Below are 16,859 nucleotides of genomic sequence, written 5' to 3'. Positions count from 1 at the left end.
AAATATGTACACATAAGCTAGTTCTATGCCCTAATGTTGACCATCTTGTAACTATGCTCTTGTCCCATGTATGAGAAACACCTTTCCAATTTACAAAGTCACTTTGTACTCTACCTGAAACTTCCAAAGAGTATTAGAAATTACTCACTCTAATGACATTTGCAGATATATTTAAAATGTAATTGATTTGTCCTAGATACTGATCTAGTAATTCTAGAAATATGGTATACTTCTCTCACTAAAATGGGACTTGGGGTGTACTGAGTGTATTAAATACAAAAACTTAATCAGGAAAACAAAATAATCCACATCAGTAGCAATCACAATGCAGTTCTTGGAAAGACCAGACAGGAAACTCTATGTAGTTAATAATCTCAAACCTTCAATAGACACAATTCCTTATATTAAAGAACCAATTTACCAAGTTAAACTTTTACTTAATATAGTAAGAGAAAAGCCATGATTAGAAGAAATGCAGAAATGATTCCATTTTCATAAGCTAAAATATTTCTGCTGCCAGGGCAGACTATTAGAGCCATTTCTATTCTAGAATTTGAACACGTTGATTTTCCAAGTTGACAGGCTCTCTCTGAAGCCCTATAAAGGTCCTTGTTTCCACTAATTCAGATATTTCAAATATTCTGAAAACTGGAAATGTTTCCTAGCTCTCAGGCTAAATCCTAGCACAAGGATATTTTTCATTTTTAAATTTAGAATCATCCTATTAGACCTTCATTATAAGAGCTCTATGTGCCCTCTTCCAATTATTGGGCTTCCCTGATGGCTCAGACAGTAAGAATCCGCCTGCAATGCAGGAGACCTGGTTCGATCCCTGCATCGGGATGATCCCCTGAAGAAGGAAATGGCTACCCATTGCAGTACTCTTGCCTGGAGAATCCCCATAGACAGAGGAGTCTGGAGGGCTACTGTCCATGGGGTCGCAGAGTCAGACAGGACTGAGCGACTAACACTTTATAAGACCTCTATCTGAAGTGCCCTCTTCCAATTATATTTCAAAACTTTACTCTCATCATGGCATTACAATTTTTTTTTGTTTATTCCTTTTCCTCCATTAGTTTATAAGCTCCCTCTGTCTTGTTCACTTTCCTGAAGAAGACTAAATATTTCCTCTGAATTGCAATTTTAAGAGAAAGGATGTAGACTTCAAGCAGGCTACCGCTTTTTCCTTAGCCAAAATATCATAAAGATAACTTTATGTAAAAAAAAGTCACAACACTGCATTTTAAAATATTTTCCATACAACATGAGCTTAATGAATTGTGAACATTCAGCTCAGTATTCTTCATCTAGTTTCAACTAGAATCAATCAGTGAACAGATCCATTCTTTACATCAGTTTTACCTAGTTTCAAGAATAAACTACTAAAGGATCACGAACGCCCTCCTCTGTCAAGAGGCGGTTCCATTTCAAGCCTGAAACAAGCTGATATACAAGCTAGGGAGGTTTAACTCCAGTGTAAATTGAATTTTTTTTTTTTTTAAAGAAATAAGAAGGTATGCCACACAGCATGCTTAAGTGATATTCTAGTACTTTTGTGATGACTCTGGGTGCTTATTTCTGAACTTTATAAATCCTCTCCATTTTTATTAGGGTTGGAAGTCATTCTCCTTCTCTCTTTCACTGTTTTCCCATGGTCACAGTTATAGAACATTTGCACAATGGATTTCGCACGGTCATCCTACCCAGAAAATGGCACTCTCTAACCATCTCCAAACTCTTCTCCGTGGATATAGTCTAAAAGCAAGCAGCTGGCTTTTAGGACGTGCGGCAAACAGAATTTTTTTTTTTTTTTTTTTTTGAGACAGTAATCGAATGGCTTTCCTGGTGGCCGCTAGCGTGGCACGGAAAGCCTTTTGCAAACAATAGTCACCTTGTTTGTTCTCATGCTAGCATTTATGGGACTTCTCAAGGCTGCCGGGGGATGCTGAGCTTTCCCCTGGCACTCACCGGAATCTCCTGCTCCCCTAAAATTAAACCTCCGCCGCACGTTTGAACCGCGCTTTCGTTTACAAAACGCTCTCACGAGCCTCTGATTTGACGGCGACTGTGAAACGAGCGTCGTTGCCGTGGTGCCTATTTTACACGTAAGGAAAAGATCCTGTCCACAGACCTAGTCCTTTGGGCCGCCCTCACCCAGGTGGAGTACACAGCTCCAGGCAGAGAGGGGAGCAGGTGTGACGCCCACGGCCGCAGCCTCTCACCTGGCCGGCAGGGCGTGCCACGGCCTCCACTCAGCTGCCCGGGACGTAGGCCCCCCGACGGCGGCCTCTCGGGGTCTCCGGGGCCCCTCTCTCTCAGTCCGCGCTCGGCCTCACACCTCAAAGTGCCTCACGCTCTCCTCCTCGGGCTCACCGTCCGATCTCGCCGGACAGCGTCCAGAAGGGCCTGGAAACCCCGCGGCCGCCACAGCCTTACAGGGTTTGGGACCCACACTCCTTGGCGACAGCGGTGGCAGTCACCAAAACGTCGGGGGCTCCCGAGAAAGGAAACCCCGACCCCAGTCAAGCAGCTGACATTTCCCCAGTCAGTCGGAGCACCGCCCACTTCCGCTTCCCCGCCTACCCTGTGGGTCGTCCGGTCCCGCAGCCGCGCGGGGTTGTGGGTATCTCGAAGGCGGCAAAGCTGCAAGGAAAGGAAGTAGTGGCGAGGCAGCAGGACTACCAGGCTGGGCAGAAACTACAATTCCCAGCAGGCAGCGGGGCCGCAGACGACGGCTGCGGAGGAGAGCCGGCTGGCTGGAGAATTCTGCGCGCGCTGCTGGGATGGAACGTTGATAGAGTTCGCGGGTTTCGCTGCAGCGAGCCGGGGCCGCACGCAGTGCGCCGCACACAGTGCGCCGCCGCGCGCCAAAGCGGGAATCCGGGAGGCGGGCACCTCTGCTATTAATGCACGCATTTAAAACTCCCGAAGCTGTGGACGCCATGCACAGGTAAACCGATTGCAGAAGGAGACAGAACATGAATGGACCGTCTTAATTCTTTTAGGCCGCGTGTTTTGCTACTTGCTAATATCGTTAGTAATGCTGTAATGTGAATGGTTGCTTCGCCTCTTTGGGAAAATGTGGATGGGTGGATGCTTTAGTGCGGTGGTCAGCGTGAATGTTATTTGTCTTCCCTTATTGAGCTTTCCTGCTGCTGTTTTCCATCAGTGTGTGATTGCCCTGCCTCTTTGCTTGTATGTTCCCTCCACTTTTAAGAAATTCTTGAGGCCTTCTGCATGATCGGAAATCAAAAAGCCTTTTCGATGTATTCGGTTATTTTCTCTTTTATTCTTGGGAACTCGCCGCCGGCACGTAAAAATGTAGTTCAGTTAACTGCTGTGAAAGCTTTCTGCGGCGCATAGCTTGCAGCTTCCTTTAGGCCTGTCTGGGAATTATTTACGGGCGTGTTTTTGAAAGGAACGTGGGGCTATTGTGCGTTTCTGCAGGAAACACCTCCAGGAGATACCCGACCAGAGTAGCAACGTTACCACCAGTTTCACGTGGGGATGGGATTCTAGCAAGACTTCTGAACTGCTTTCAGGCATGGGGGTCTCCGCCCTGGAGAAGGAGGAGGTGGATAGTGAGAACATCCCCCAGGAACTGCTTTCAAACCTGGGCCACCCACAGAGCCCCCCAAGAAAACGGCTGAAAAGCAAAGGGAATGACAAGGACTTTGTGATTGTCCGCAGACCTAAGCTAAACCGAGAGAACTTTCCAGGTAAGGTATGAGGGTAAAATACAAGCCCAGTGAATGGTGGATCAAACTATTTCGTCGGTAAACCTTTGTTTTGGAGTATTGAGCATGGGGTGGGGCCCTTTTAAAGAAATTGTTATTTAAATTTATTTATTTTGTCCGTGCTGGGTCTTCCTTGTTGCCCGGGCTTTTCTCTAGTTGCAGTGACTTCTCACTGGGGGAGCGTGGGCTCTAGGACGCAGGGCCTTCGGTAGTTGGAGCACGTGGACTCAGCAGTTGCGGGTTCCAGGCTATAGAACACAGCCTCAATTACTGTGGCGCTTGGGGCTCAGTTGCTGTGCTGCGTGCGGGATCTCTTCCCAGATCAGGGATCAAACCGGTGACTGCTGCGTTGGCAGGCAGATTCTTTACCTCTGAGCCACCAGGGAAACCAGATAGGATCCTTTTAAAATTGCCCAACTCTTCAGTTATTTTCCAAAGAAACCAGACAACTGCTTGTGCTTACAGAAATGGTGGTATGTGTGTCTTCAGAGACAGAACTGACTTGTAACGTGTGAAAAGACATTCTTCCTTTTTCTTTAGGAGGGACTCTGCCTGGTTAAAGGCCAGCTCAATACCTCTGACAAATAGAAATAAAGCAATGATCCATAGAATTCTTTTTGTTTATATTTGGCTGCTCTGTAGCCGCGGTTGAGCCTTTTACCGTAATCACTTTAGTTATTTGTCAAAGGACTGCTGAAGTGAATGTTGAGCTTAGGGGAAGAGACTCATCCTTCCAGATCCATTCCCAAGAGGAATTCTTCTTTATGCTGTCTCCATCACTCACTGTGTTATCTGTTCAGTTTCCCTAACCCCATAACCTAAAGGTCAGATTCCCACCATCCCCCCAGTATCCAAACAATCATTGAATCTTTCTCTCTTTTCTCCTAAATATTTCTCATATTTAGGAACGGACTCATAATTCAGAGCCTTATCCTCCCAAGATACATCCCCCAGAGTTAGAGTGGACTGATTGAAATGTAGAACTCCACCCCGTCATTCCCCTCTAAATAGCTCTCTGTTTCCAGGCTTCTCAAGCTGATGTATAACTGCCTCCCACGGGTGGATCAGAGCTCCAGGAATACTCAGAACCATAGGGTAAACATTGTGCGTTGACCTGGGGTTATCAGTTTTTCTTACTGGCAGGCCATGTAAAACATTAATTCAGCAAATATTTGCCGAGCACGTTGTGTGTGCTAGGCATTGTTCTAAGTACTGGGGATATAGCAGTGAGCACAAAAAGGCATTTCTACCCTCATGGAGCTTCTCTTCTAGAAAGAGGATGCAGTATGCACAAATCTGGTGTGTAGTATGTTAGAATAAGTGCTGTGGCTAAAAACAAAAACAGAACAAGCCAAGAGGGACAAGAGGTCCTGGGATGGGAAGCTGGTTTGCAGGGTATTGAGGAAGCCTCACTTGGACAGTGAGCTGTAAGCAAAGGCATAAAGGAGATGAAGGAATGTGCCATGCAAATATCTTGGAGAAAAGAGCCCCAAGCAGAAGGAGCAGCTAGTGCAAAGGCCCTGGAGCAGGGGAATGTTGTGTTTGTTCAAGGAACAGCAAGGAAGCCATGTTCCAAGAGTGGAACAAAGGGGAGAATAGTGAGAATTGGGCTAGAGGTGCGGTTGAGCAGAGTTGCTGTGTAACCTTTGAAAAGGATACACTGGTGTCTTGAGACAACTTTGAGGGCTTGAGGATAAAAGCTTATAGACTTGTTGAGAGGTGTGGGAATGGTGTTAAGCAGCTTCTGGATAGATTTTGACGTTAGAGTGGACAGAGAAAGGTTTTGAAGTTGTAGAAGTGATCATACTCTAAATTGAAATTCCGTGGGTCATGATGGAGAAGAAGAGACAGCCGAGAAATAAAGATGAAGTCTGGCAGAGCCAGGGTAAATTAAGTATATTCCTGAATTCCCCCATCTGGCTTTCTTTGAGAATGGTTGGTTGATTGCTTGCTTGCTTGAACAAAATTAAAAAAAAAAAAAGATTTTTTGGCTTTTGACCCTTTCTTTAGAAAATAGAACTTCGAAATTATGGTCTGGGGATCTATATTAGGTATTGGATTAATCAGAAAGGCAGTAAGGATTGTGGTGAAGTCAGACAGATATGGCTTTGAATCCAAATCCTGCTGTTTACCAACCTTGGGAAGCTATTTGAGCTCTCTGTTCCTTAGTTTCTTTGTGCAATGGGATAGTAATGCCAGTGTCATGGGGTACTGTAAGATTAAATGAAAGAATACATGTAAAGCTGCTAGCATGCTCCCTGCGTATAACAGTAAGTAAACCCAGTTAATTTGGTGGACAAAAGATAGCTAGCGGAGAGGCTACTTCACTTTATCTTTTGTCCTTAATCCTGTTAGTCTGGCCCTGTTCGTGTAGATCTTTTTTCTTCAAAATTGAACGTCCCTGCTATTTTTAGTGTCAGGAATGCAGCAGGAACAATTTGGTGAAAGACGCTTCCTGCTAAGATGAGCGGCTTTTGACAACTTTGTCCAGTGCTGATAGCATCTGACGTGGAGTGTGATTGCTGTGTGTCCTATATGTCCTTCCACATTCACACACACAGACAGAAATACAGATGACGTTTTTAAAGCAAGGTACGAAGGAAACAAGATGGAAGATTCAGGCATGGCTGCTGTCTCTAGGAAATTGCAGTTCAAGTTGAGAGAAGAGGATACACGGTAAGAGAAGCTCCCAGCAAAAGATGGCAGCTCATACACTAGCAGCTGCTGAGTGGCTCAGGCAGCAAGTGCTGTAGGAGGCCAGAGGGAAGGAGCCCCTTGTACAAAAATGACCCGAAGCTTCTCATGGTGATCCTCACGGCACGTGGGCACGCTTCCTTCTGCCCTTCAGCAAAGCAGAGGCTCTGGAAGAGAGAGAAGGACCTGGAAAGGATTCAGTCACTGCATCAAGATTGTTAAAAATGACTTCAAATGTATTTATGGGAAGTGAGAGAAAAAAAAAAATCATGACTTTTCCGTTTGTTGTGACCTCAGAGAGAGGCAGGGAGGGAAACCACTGGTATGCTGTGCGCGTGCGTGGAATTTCCCACCATAGTGATTGGTAAATTGGTATGGGGGGCTGGGGGCTTGCAGGGTGAGGAACAGCTGGTGTAGAGCATTCCCAGTGGGCCATCAGGAGCCTGGGCCCCTGGCGGCGCTGGATCATCATTGTAGTGAGTTTTGTCTGCAGTTGTCAGGACAGGTGGCTGAGAGCTCTGCAGGATTAGGCTGGAACGGACCACACCTGCTTTCCATAGCGATCTGATGACAGTGGCCCTGGGCTGTGTGAGTTTTTCTTGGTTCTTCACTGGACAGTCTCTTTTTTCTGCTGGCCCCAAGCCAGGCTCACATCTGGTAACTAAATCCTCTTCATCTGTTCAGTTTGGAAGATGGAAACTTTGTGGCCAACCGGTACTAGGACAGGTCTGAGTAGCCCTTGGGGTGAGTCTGTGGAAGGAGTTGGGAGGAAATGGCCTGGTGATGAGGTCAGTAATGAACAGAAAGAGAACAACTGCATTTTATTCATGGTTGTAAAATGCCTTCCCCGGTCCCCTGTCTTCTCCTGCTCACCCACAACCCCCACTCCGACCTCCCAAACAGAAGATAGCTGTGGAAATCCTGTCAAACTAATTTGTTGATCAGCTTTCCCATGGCTGTTAAACTGCTTGAAATTCCAGGCCCCTTAGTGGTTTTCAGACTAGAGACTCCAAAGTTTAGAGTCTGCTGATATCCCCAAGGGAACGTGTTCAAAGTGCAAAATTCCAGAGATTCTCATCCCAGAAGTCCTGCCTGGAGCCTGGGAATCTGCTTTTTCAGTATTTCTAGGCAAATGCTTTTCCTCTTTTTTTTTTTAATAACCAATAACAAATACATTTTCCATTGCAATCTTGGGTGTGTATCTTAAACTGAAATTGCATAAAATTAGTTTTTTCCTTACCAAGGTATTTCCTATTCTCTTCCATTCTTTCAAAACAATGCTAATCAGACTAAATTGATTTCATGACTCACCACTGAATCTTATCCTGCAGCTCCAAAATTCAGCTCTGTAAGAGCCTTTACAGGCCCTTCCCAGGCACCTGTGTTTACCCTATAGCTTCCTTTCATTGATTCAGCAGTGTTGATGGAGCATCATTCTAGAGATGGGGGATCCAGCAGTGAACACAACAGACCAAAGATCCTGCTCTTCTTGACCTTGCATCCTGTACCTAATTCCCCGAATCCCAATTTCCATGGTTTCTTAGTCTTCTCACATCCCAGGGTTGAGCAAGTCTCTCATTGAAGTGTGGGGTTGAAGGGGTCATTGAGGACCTCTATTTTAGCTTTTTCCTGTTTTGCTTTTTTCAGTTTTGTCCAACCAGGCAAAAAATAAAAAAGCCAAAATACCAAGAGCTAACATGGTCTAGTGTTGTCTCTTAATGATTTATAGAAGAGGAAGGAAATCTCATCCCAGATGGCAGAATCTGTAGTCTCCCAGAAAGGAAGCATGGGTCGTTAACACTTAAAACAAGCAAGCAGAAGCAAACAGGAGGTGAACCTCCACTCTTAAAAAAGGAGTAGATTTGAACAGCAGTGCCTGCTTATCCTTCAGATACAATTATCTGTGCTTAAAGAAAAGGGCAGTTTTAAGAGTCAAAGATTGAGTACTCTGGAGTTTGAATCTGAGTGTAGGTGATGTTTCAAGAAATAAACATGTCAAGTAAGAAGACATTACCTATAGAGTAAAGACCTCATGCATCGAAAACTCTTAAGCAAGCGTTATTATTTCCGAAAGACTTTAAGAGGCCTGGGAGGTGATGAGGTTACAGAAGTGGACAGCTGACTTTGCATCAGAGGAATGAATGGAAATGCTGGTGACTAGCAAGTTTGTGAATCTGGCCAGTTTTCACCTTTCATGGCTCCAAAGTGTGTTTGATTGCTTTCATATTGTTGAAGATTAGAGTCCATGGGCTTAATTATTTTGCTTACTGTGCAGGTCTGGTGTGCAGCCTTGGGGGTTTTAGAAGAGGTGAGTAGAGGAAAGACTTGCTCTGGACTTTGTCATCCTCTCTGAGCAGACAGACCAGGCAGCAATGCAGTCAGGAATCCAGGAAACAGATGGTCAGTGTTTTGAGAATTAACTATGGCAAGTAAAATTAGATTGAGCATATCCCAAGCCTGGATACTAGCCACTGGGGCAGCTGTACGAAGACAGACTTCTGTCTCATCTGTTGAAACAGCATCCAGTTTCAGGCTGTGACACCCCTCCCCCGCCTTCACTCCCACCAGGTCCCTAGACTCAGTGTTGTCCTGTGATCAGCTCTGTGGAGACGTGGGTACTTGGCTGCTCAGAGAGGCTGTGCGTTTTTCCCAGCCATTGCCCCATCCGTATGCTCACTGACCCATTGAGAGCTGTCAGCATCTCTGTTTCACTCCCTCTCCCCTCTGCCCTCCCTCCCAAGCCCTGAAGGATTCCTTTTCCCAGAGCAAGTGAGGTTTAGTTCTCACTTTTTTAAAAAGCGTGATTTTTTAAAAATTTTTCTTCATTTTAGAAAATTAAGTCAGAACAGGAGAGAGAATCCTAGGGTAGACATAGGACAGGATTTGGAGTCAGATCTGTGCTTGAATTCCCACCGGGCCGTTTGCTAGTTGTGTGACCTTATCCCTTTAGTCGGAGTTACATCATCTCCTGAAGCCCCTCCCCTGACTTACAGAGGACGCTGCTTTTGTTTCTGGGTTTCAGTCTTCAGCCTCATTCCCCCGAACACCTCCAGGGCCGTGCCATTCCTTGGCAGACCCTGAGCCACCTGGTAGGCTTCAGACACTCTGCTCTGTGGCTCTGTGCCTTCACCTCAGGTTGTGGGGTTTGGAAACGGACAGAAGAGTCCCATGTTAATTTTGTGGCTCTGCCACCTGATAGTTGCTAGCACCTCAGTGAGGTTAATAAATAAACCTACTAAGACAAGGGTCCTCATCTGTGAAATGGGACACTACATCCTAGGACACAAGGCAAGCATTAGAATCGCATGCATTAATAAACGTATGAGACTCTTTAGGGCTTTCAGTAAATGGCAGTTGTAAATGTGGGGTTGTGTTTCTGTTTATTAGTTTGCCTCCCAGTGAGGCCAACAGACAGGGACTGTGCTTATGCTCTCCGGCATTAGTCAGACACCCAGGAATGTTTGTTGAAGTGGAGCCCTAGGCTAGCCTTGTCATTTGATAAATGAGGAAACTGGTCCTGAGAGGCCCACACTCTTACCTGTCTGTGAAATAGAGCCAGCTTTCTTCTCTTAGTTGTGTCAGTCATTCCTTTGTGAAATATTGAACACTTTCTAATGTTCGTCTCCAGGTTTGTCTTAGGCACCAGGCATGGCGGTTAATTGATTAAGGAAGGTTAATCAGTCACATGGATACAGAATTAGCACATTCATGGTTTGTGTGAAGGGGCAGTAAAAGGTATACTGCATTGAGCAATGGTTTTGAGAATGTCTGTGGTGTGCCAGGCATTGTGCTGGGTCTCCATGTGCCTGTCTAGGTATGGGGGCTGTGCTGGTCACCTGGGAATGCCCCTCCAAGGGAGAGAAAGTTCAGCTGAGGTCTGAAGGATGAGTAGGAGTTGTGCAGGTGAAGATGGACATTGCAATGCAAAGCCTTCCTAGTTCTAGACTGACTTAGCTCCCTTGTGTGGCTTCAATGCCTCGCTTTGCTGTCCTCAGCAAACACCTGCATTCATCACAGTGCCAAATTTTCCTTCTAGCATTTGAATTGTGTGCTAAGTGACTTCAGTCATGTCCGACTCTTTGCGACCCTATGGACAGGCTCCTCTGTCCATGGGATTCTCCAGGCAAGAATACTGGAGTGGGTTGCACCGTCCTCCTCCAGGATATCTTCTCAACCAATGAGTCAAACCCCTGTCTCTTACGTCTCCTGCATTGGCAGGCGGGTTGTTTAACACTAGTGTGCCACCTGGGAAGCACTTGAATTACTGATCTCTTACTCTTAAATTGCTGATTTCTTATGTCTTCCCATAAAAATGGTAAGCACCACATTCATTAGTTTATTGATTTCTCCTGCCCTTTACTTTGCAACAAGCCTCCCTATCTCCTTTCCCCACTATTTTACCTGACACTTGGGTGCCCCATCCATGGCTCCTTGAAGCTCACCATTCCCTTTTATGCCAAGAGCTTTCTCCTCCACATTGATGACACTCTGTGTTTGAGGGCTTTCCCCAGGCAGGCATACTGGGGAATCAACATTCCCACCCCCTTTCAGAAGCCCCCAACCAATGACTGACAGCAGATGATGGATTAAATGCCCCAGCATCTGGGGCAGGTGCTTTATGTTTCCTGGGAGTCCCCTGCAGATTTAAAGCCCATAGTGATAATCTGCTTATTCACATTCCCACGTTGGCTTCCTGCCCTTCCATGTCTCTCTTTATTCTTTCCAGTATTTCCTGGATCCCAAACCTAGATTGTCGATAAGTTGATCAGTCGCTCAGTCGTGTCCAACTCTTTGTGATCCCATGGACTGCAGCACTCCAGCAGGCTTCCCTGTCTTTCACTATCTCCTGGAGTTTGTTCAAGCTCATGTCCATTGAGTCAATGATGCCATCCAACCATCTCATCCTCTGTTGCTCCCTTCTCCTGCCCTCAATCTTTCCCAGCATCAGGGTCTTTTCCAGTGAGTCAGATCCTCACATCAGGTGACCAAAGTATTAGAGCTTCAGCATGAGTCCTTCCAATGAATATTCAGGATTGATTTCCTTTAGGATTGACTGGTTTGATCTCCTTGCTGTCCAGGGGACTCTCAAGAGTCTTCTCCAGTACCACAGTTCAAAAGCATCAATTCTTTGGCACTCAGCCTTCTTTTTGGTCCAACTCTCACATCCATACATGACTCGTGGAAACCATAGCTTTGACTATACAGACCTTTGTTTCTGCTTTTTAATATGCTGTCTAGGTTTGTCATTGCTCTTCTTCTAAGGAGCAAGCATCTTTTAATTTAATTTAATTATTTAAACCTAGATAGAAGGCGGTTTGGGGGTCTCAGTAAATCTTATCAGGCAGCCCTTGTCCTACTCAGAGATGGATGTTTTCACATAGGTGAAGATTCTAAGCAGCACTGAAAGGAAAAGGTCCTGAAAGTAAAGCATATAGAGTTTTTGGAGAAATGAGAGGAATAGAAGCCAAAAAGAGGCAGTTTAACTCTCTGCTTTGTAACCTCTTGACATGAGCTATTTAGTCTTCATAGTGAAAAACTTTGCAAGATAAACCTTTTTATTCCCTTTCCTGCAGATGAAACTCAGCCCCAGAAGGATTGAGCAGCTCGCTTAAGGTTTGCTGACATGGAGACAATGCAGTCAAATTCCAGTTGGAGCTGTGCTCCTTCCTCAATCCAGTAGTTCTCACACTTGGCGGGGATGGAGGGCAGGCACCTGGTGTCAGGGTAGTCATTGCAGATCATAGTAAAAATCTCAACAGACTAGATTCAAAGTGGCTAAGTGTAATTTTTTTTTTCCCGAGTGAAATGCTACCATCTAATCTGTATACACAAGAGACAGCAGAGGTCAGGGAGTTAAGAATTAATGGAAGGAAAACTTGGTTCCAATTTGTGAAGCAGGAGTCATGCCAGAGACCCTCTGCCCCCACTGACCTTGGCCCAGGAGCTTTGTCGTGTGATGGAGTTGCCACACTGAGGAGCTGCTCCCCGGAACGTGTCTAGGGTCAGTGCAGATGGTCTGCCTTCATCCCTCTAACCCTAGGCTTCAGAGCCTCAGTCCTTTATTTGATTCTCTAGAGAGGGAGGGGTGGAGAAGGCAATGGCACCCCATTCCAGTACTCTTGTCTGGAAAATCCCATGGACGGAGGAGCCTGGTAGGCTGCAGTCCATGGAGTCGCTAGGAGTAGGACACGACTGAGCGACTTCACTTTCACTTTTCACTGTCATGCATTGGAGAAGGAAATGGCAGCCCACTCCAGTGTTCTTGCCTGGAGAATCCCAGGGACCGGGGAGCCTAGTGGGCTGCCGTCTCTGGGGTCGCAGAGTCGGACACGACTGAAGCGACTTAGCAGCAGCAGCAGAGAGGGAGGGGCAGGTGTTCATGGAGCAGCTACATGTCCTTTTTTTCTCAAGGAGTCTCCTTCCCTAAGCACTGTGCCAGCTCTGTCCCTGGTGTAGCACAGCACTCTGAGCCCTTCTGCAGCCTCTTGTGACCCTGGATTGAAATTTCCTATTTGTCTGTGTCTCAAACTCTGAGCAGGCCATACCTTGTTCATCTACGTCTGTAGAACAGTCCTCAGCATATAGCACATGTTAAGTAAATATATGAATGGTTTCATGTATCGGACAGTGTGCTAGTTCCTTAGAATATAAAGATTGTTAAAAGAAGAATCAGGTTCTCCTTCTCAAGATCTCATGGCCTTGTGGGGGCCTACACAGGTGAGTAAGGAAATAGGAAAAATTGTGGTTAAAAAACCAGCCTGTTTTTGGTGATGTCCTGGGAGGCCGTCTATAGGAGTTGGGGCGTTAATGGTCACTTGATGTTAAATTCATAGCAGTCGGGGGCGGGCACAGCATGTACGGAGGCATTGAGATATGACACAGAATGACTCATTCTGAAAATTCCAAGTAGCTCCAAATGGCTAGAACATATGTCTAGATAATGAATCTAGAAAACCGAGTGGGGCCCTGATAAGAAAGCTTTGAATTTCATGCTCAGCAGTATAGACTTTAGACTGAATATTCAAGGGACACCATTGAAGGGATCTGATTGAGGGGTGTTTTCAAAAGATTGCCCAGGAATAGGGGGGAAGAGTCCACGGAGTCCAAGACTGTTACGTTTATCACTCACCTCCAGGCTGTCTCCAGCTCTCCATCGTCTTCTCCCTGAGCCTGTTGCAACATCCGTGTTCAGTAAATGCTGACACCTTTTAAATGGGGTGTATGTTCTGTGTTTAGTTGCTCAGTCGTGTCTGACTCTTTGCGACCCCATGGACTGTAGCCCACCAGTTTGTTCTGTTCGTGGAGATTCTCCAGCCAAGAATACTGGAGTGGGTTGCCACGCCCTCCTCCAGGGGATCTTCCCAGCCCAGGGATCGAGCCCAGGTCTTCTGCATTGCAGGTGGATTCTTTACCAGCTGAGCCACAAGGGAAGTCCAAGAAAACTGTCAGAGCCACTGAACAAATAAGAGATACGGGAGGCTTATTAATAAGGCATTGGCTTACGTAGCCCTGGAAGCTGAAGAGTCCCATGATCTTTGGTCCCAAAGATCCAGAGAGTAGATCATGTTAGTTTCAGTCGAGGCCTGAAGGCAGGAGGAACCCAGGTTCCAGCTCAAAGGTGGGAGAAACAGCCAGGTCTTCCTTCATCCACCTTTCATTCCAACCCAGCTTTGGATTGGATGATGCAGGCGCACACTGGGGACAGCAACCTGCTTTTCTCAGTTGATGGATCAAATGTTAATCTCATTCCGGATAGCCTCCCAAAGACACCTGGTATTGTATTTAACCAAATATCTGGGTATTCCTTAGCCCAGTTAAGTTGACACTAAAATTAGCCATCACGGGGGAGAGAGGATAGCGGTAGCATTGGTGTAGCAGATGGATTGGAGTTAGAGACCGAGAAGGCAAGTTATTGAACTCAGCTAACCACTCTGAATTCTAATCTAAAACACTCACTGTTTCTTTGGTGTGTGTTTGTTTCCTTCTAGGCTATGGTCATATTATCCTGATCGTGTGGGTTATTCTATTCATATGTAAGCATTTAATACTTGTTGAATAGCAATTAGAGTTTGCTTTTCTAAAAACTAAGAAAACTGGTTTTCCTGCATCCCCCTTTTTCTCCCTCCGGTTTATTCTGAACACACAGAGTGATCCTTTTAAAATCTCTGTGAGATCCTGTCATTCCTGTGCTCAGAACTCTCCGGCGGCCCCTCATCACCTTCAGAATCAGAGCGGGGTGACTGGCCCCCTCCCACCCCTCTGACCTCTTCCCCGATCCCCACAACTTGCTCACTGCATTCTATGCTGGCCTCCTTGCTGCTGCTGCTGCTGCTGCTGTCGCTTCAGTCATGTCCAACTCTGTGCGACCCCATAGACGGCAGCCCACCAGGCTCCCCTGTCCCTGGGATTCTCCAGGCAAGAACACTGGAGTGGGTTGCCATTTTCTTCTCCAATACGTGAAAGTGAAGTCACTCAGTCGTGTCCGACTCTTAGCAACCCCATGAACTGTAGCCCACCAGGCTCCTCAGTCCACGGGATCTTCCAGGCAAGAGTACTGGAGTGGGGTGCCATTACCTTCTCCGGCTGGCCTCCTTGCTGTTGCTTAAAACAGACCTGCTGCTCCCGCACATGGAACACACCCCAGGGACTCACAGGGCCGGCCCCTTCCCTGTGTTTAGCCTTTGCTCAATGATCACCAGCTCAGTAAGGCCTTCCCCACTGTTTTATACCATTTTACACCACAAAACACTGTTTGTAGTGGAATAGATATTAACATCTCCCAGAAGAATGTTCTTTAAATACCAGTTTGGGAAACAGTATGTTTACGCAATGGATGCAAGTGCACCAGATAACTTAAAAATATCTCTGAAAAATGGAACTGTTTTATACTTTTAAGTAACTCAACTTTTCTAAAAGAATTTTTTCAATAAGAACGCAATACTTCTTTTAATATAAGAAAACACAGCAAATGTATTAAAAAGTTTGGGGGGAACTCCAGCTATAAAACTTGACAGTTACTAGAGGAACCACCATTGTGGTGAAATTCACATCACAATTACTTACTATTACAGAATTTTGTATTAGGCATTTATTTTAAAATGTGGAAGGAGATATTTTGACCAAATCTTTACTAATACAGACTTAGTCTCCTTAACTATGAATGATGAGTTTCAGTAGGCTAACAAATAGAGTTGAGTCAAAATAGAATGAAAATAGTTGTTTTCATCAAAGAGCCGAATATAACCCTTATCATAATTTATTATTAACCCCAAACATATGAAAAATAGAACAAGGTTAGTTGCTATTGATGGTTGAGGTGTGTGTGTGTGCTATGTGTTTAAACCTTCTAACACCTTCCTCATTTTCTTCATTTTTAATACATCAAAGTAAAAGCAATTTTAACATGTCACTTAATTTTTAAAAAATATTGAACAGTTTTTAACATGTCTTCTAATATCATGTGATTGCTTCCCCAGTGGAACACAAGCTCCATGAAAAAGTGTTGTCTCATGTGTTACCTGCTTTCTCCTAACGCTTTAACCCATCCCTGGCATCAAACTAAGCATGTTTGTGCTAGATGTTCAGGACATGTGTGTTGAATTAAGCACTAAACTAAGCACTCAGAACATGTGTGTTGAATTAAGAGATGAGACCAGCCTTTTGATATTGCACTTTTAGGTAAATGGACTTCTGAGTCCACCCTCTGTAAGCTTGGAAGAAGAGGGAGAAAGATTGGTTTGCCTTTTAAATAAGGTCACTACTGGATAAATCCACCACTGAATCCACTTCAGAGAGGAGTGAGGTGTTCCTAGCAACCCAGAAGCATCATGTATCTTAGACATTGTCGTCTAAGATGTGAGAGGCCTGAGACTGGCTGGTGGGTACTAAAGAGAAGAATATCATGAAAAGTATTCTTGATACTCTCTTTTCTCCTTTGCTGAGAAAGTATACGGTATCCACTTCAGGAAACATAGGTCATGGGTGAACAGAAAAAGAATTATGAGGATGAAGAATTCATTTAGCGTTAAATTCCCCTTTTTAAGTTACATGTTGTATATCTTTAAGTGCAGGAAAAAGCTCAGTAGACTTGATAGAGGAAACGAATGGTAAAAGGAAAACAATTCTTTTTTTTTTTTTTCCCCTCCAAGGTGTTTCTTGGGACTCCCTTCCAGACGAGCTGCTCTTAGGAATCTTTTCCTGTCTGTGCCTCCCTGAACTCCTGAAAGTCTCCAGTGTTTGTAAGAGATGGTATCATCTAGCGTAAGTATTTTTCACCCCATTTAGTGTATGTGGAGGAGGAAAAAAGAAGGGTTTTTATTTGGTTGGGTCTGCTGACACTGAAAACCAAGAAGAATATAGTAGCACAAAGCACACTAGGTATTTTCTTATTCATTATTATATTCTTTATAATAATTAGTGTCTTATTTC

At 45.1% G+C, this 16,859-nt stretch overlaps 2 protein-coding genes across 10 annotated transcripts in view; one reads left to right on the top strand and one right to left on the bottom strand.

Annotated features, from left to right (window-relative positions):
- Positions 1–2,564, bottom strand: part of LMBRD2 (LMBR1 domain containing 2) — a 54,970-nt gene extending 52,406 nt beyond the window's left edge. For all 4 annotated transcript variants that reach the window (XM_070357643.1, XM_070357644.1, XM_070357645.1 and 1 more), the window contains exon 1: positions 2,223–2,564. The gene's annotated coding sequence lies outside the window, so the exon portion shown is untranslated. The remainder of the gene's footprint in view (positions 1–2,222) is intronic.
- Positions 2,565–2,680: 116 nt separating this feature from the next.
- SKP2 (S-phase kinase associated protein 2) overlaps positions 2,681–16,859 on the top strand; it is a 39,079-nt gene continuing 24,900 nt past the window's right edge. For 3 of the 6 annotated variants that reach the window (XM_070357642.1, XM_070357640.1, XM_070357639.1), the window contains exon 1: positions 16,586–16,691. Coding sequence is in view for 3 of the 6 variants with exons in the window: in XM_070357636.1 (XP_070213737.1) it covers positions 2,907–2,950; positions 3,448–3,719; positions 14,420–14,464; positions 16,580–16,691 (473 nt within the window). In the remaining 3 variants the exon portion in view is untranslated. Of the gene's footprint in view, positions 2,951–2,972; positions 3,034–3,447; positions 3,720–14,419; positions 14,465–16,579; positions 16,692–16,859 lie in introns of those variants that run through there. The other 3 variants (XM_070357636.1, XM_070357638.1, XM_070357637.1) reach the window with 3 other exon arrangements.

The sequence above is a fragment of the Bos mutus genome, chromosome 20 (assembly GCF_027580195.1).
Source record: "Bos mutus isolate GX-2022 chromosome 20, NWIPB_WYAK_1.1, whole genome shotgun sequence".
In the NCBI taxonomy this organism is placed as follows: domain Eukaryota; kingdom Metazoa; phylum Chordata; class Mammalia; order Artiodactyla; family Bovidae; genus Bos; species Bos mutus.
This window is presented reverse-complemented; position numbering and strand designations above follow the sequence as displayed.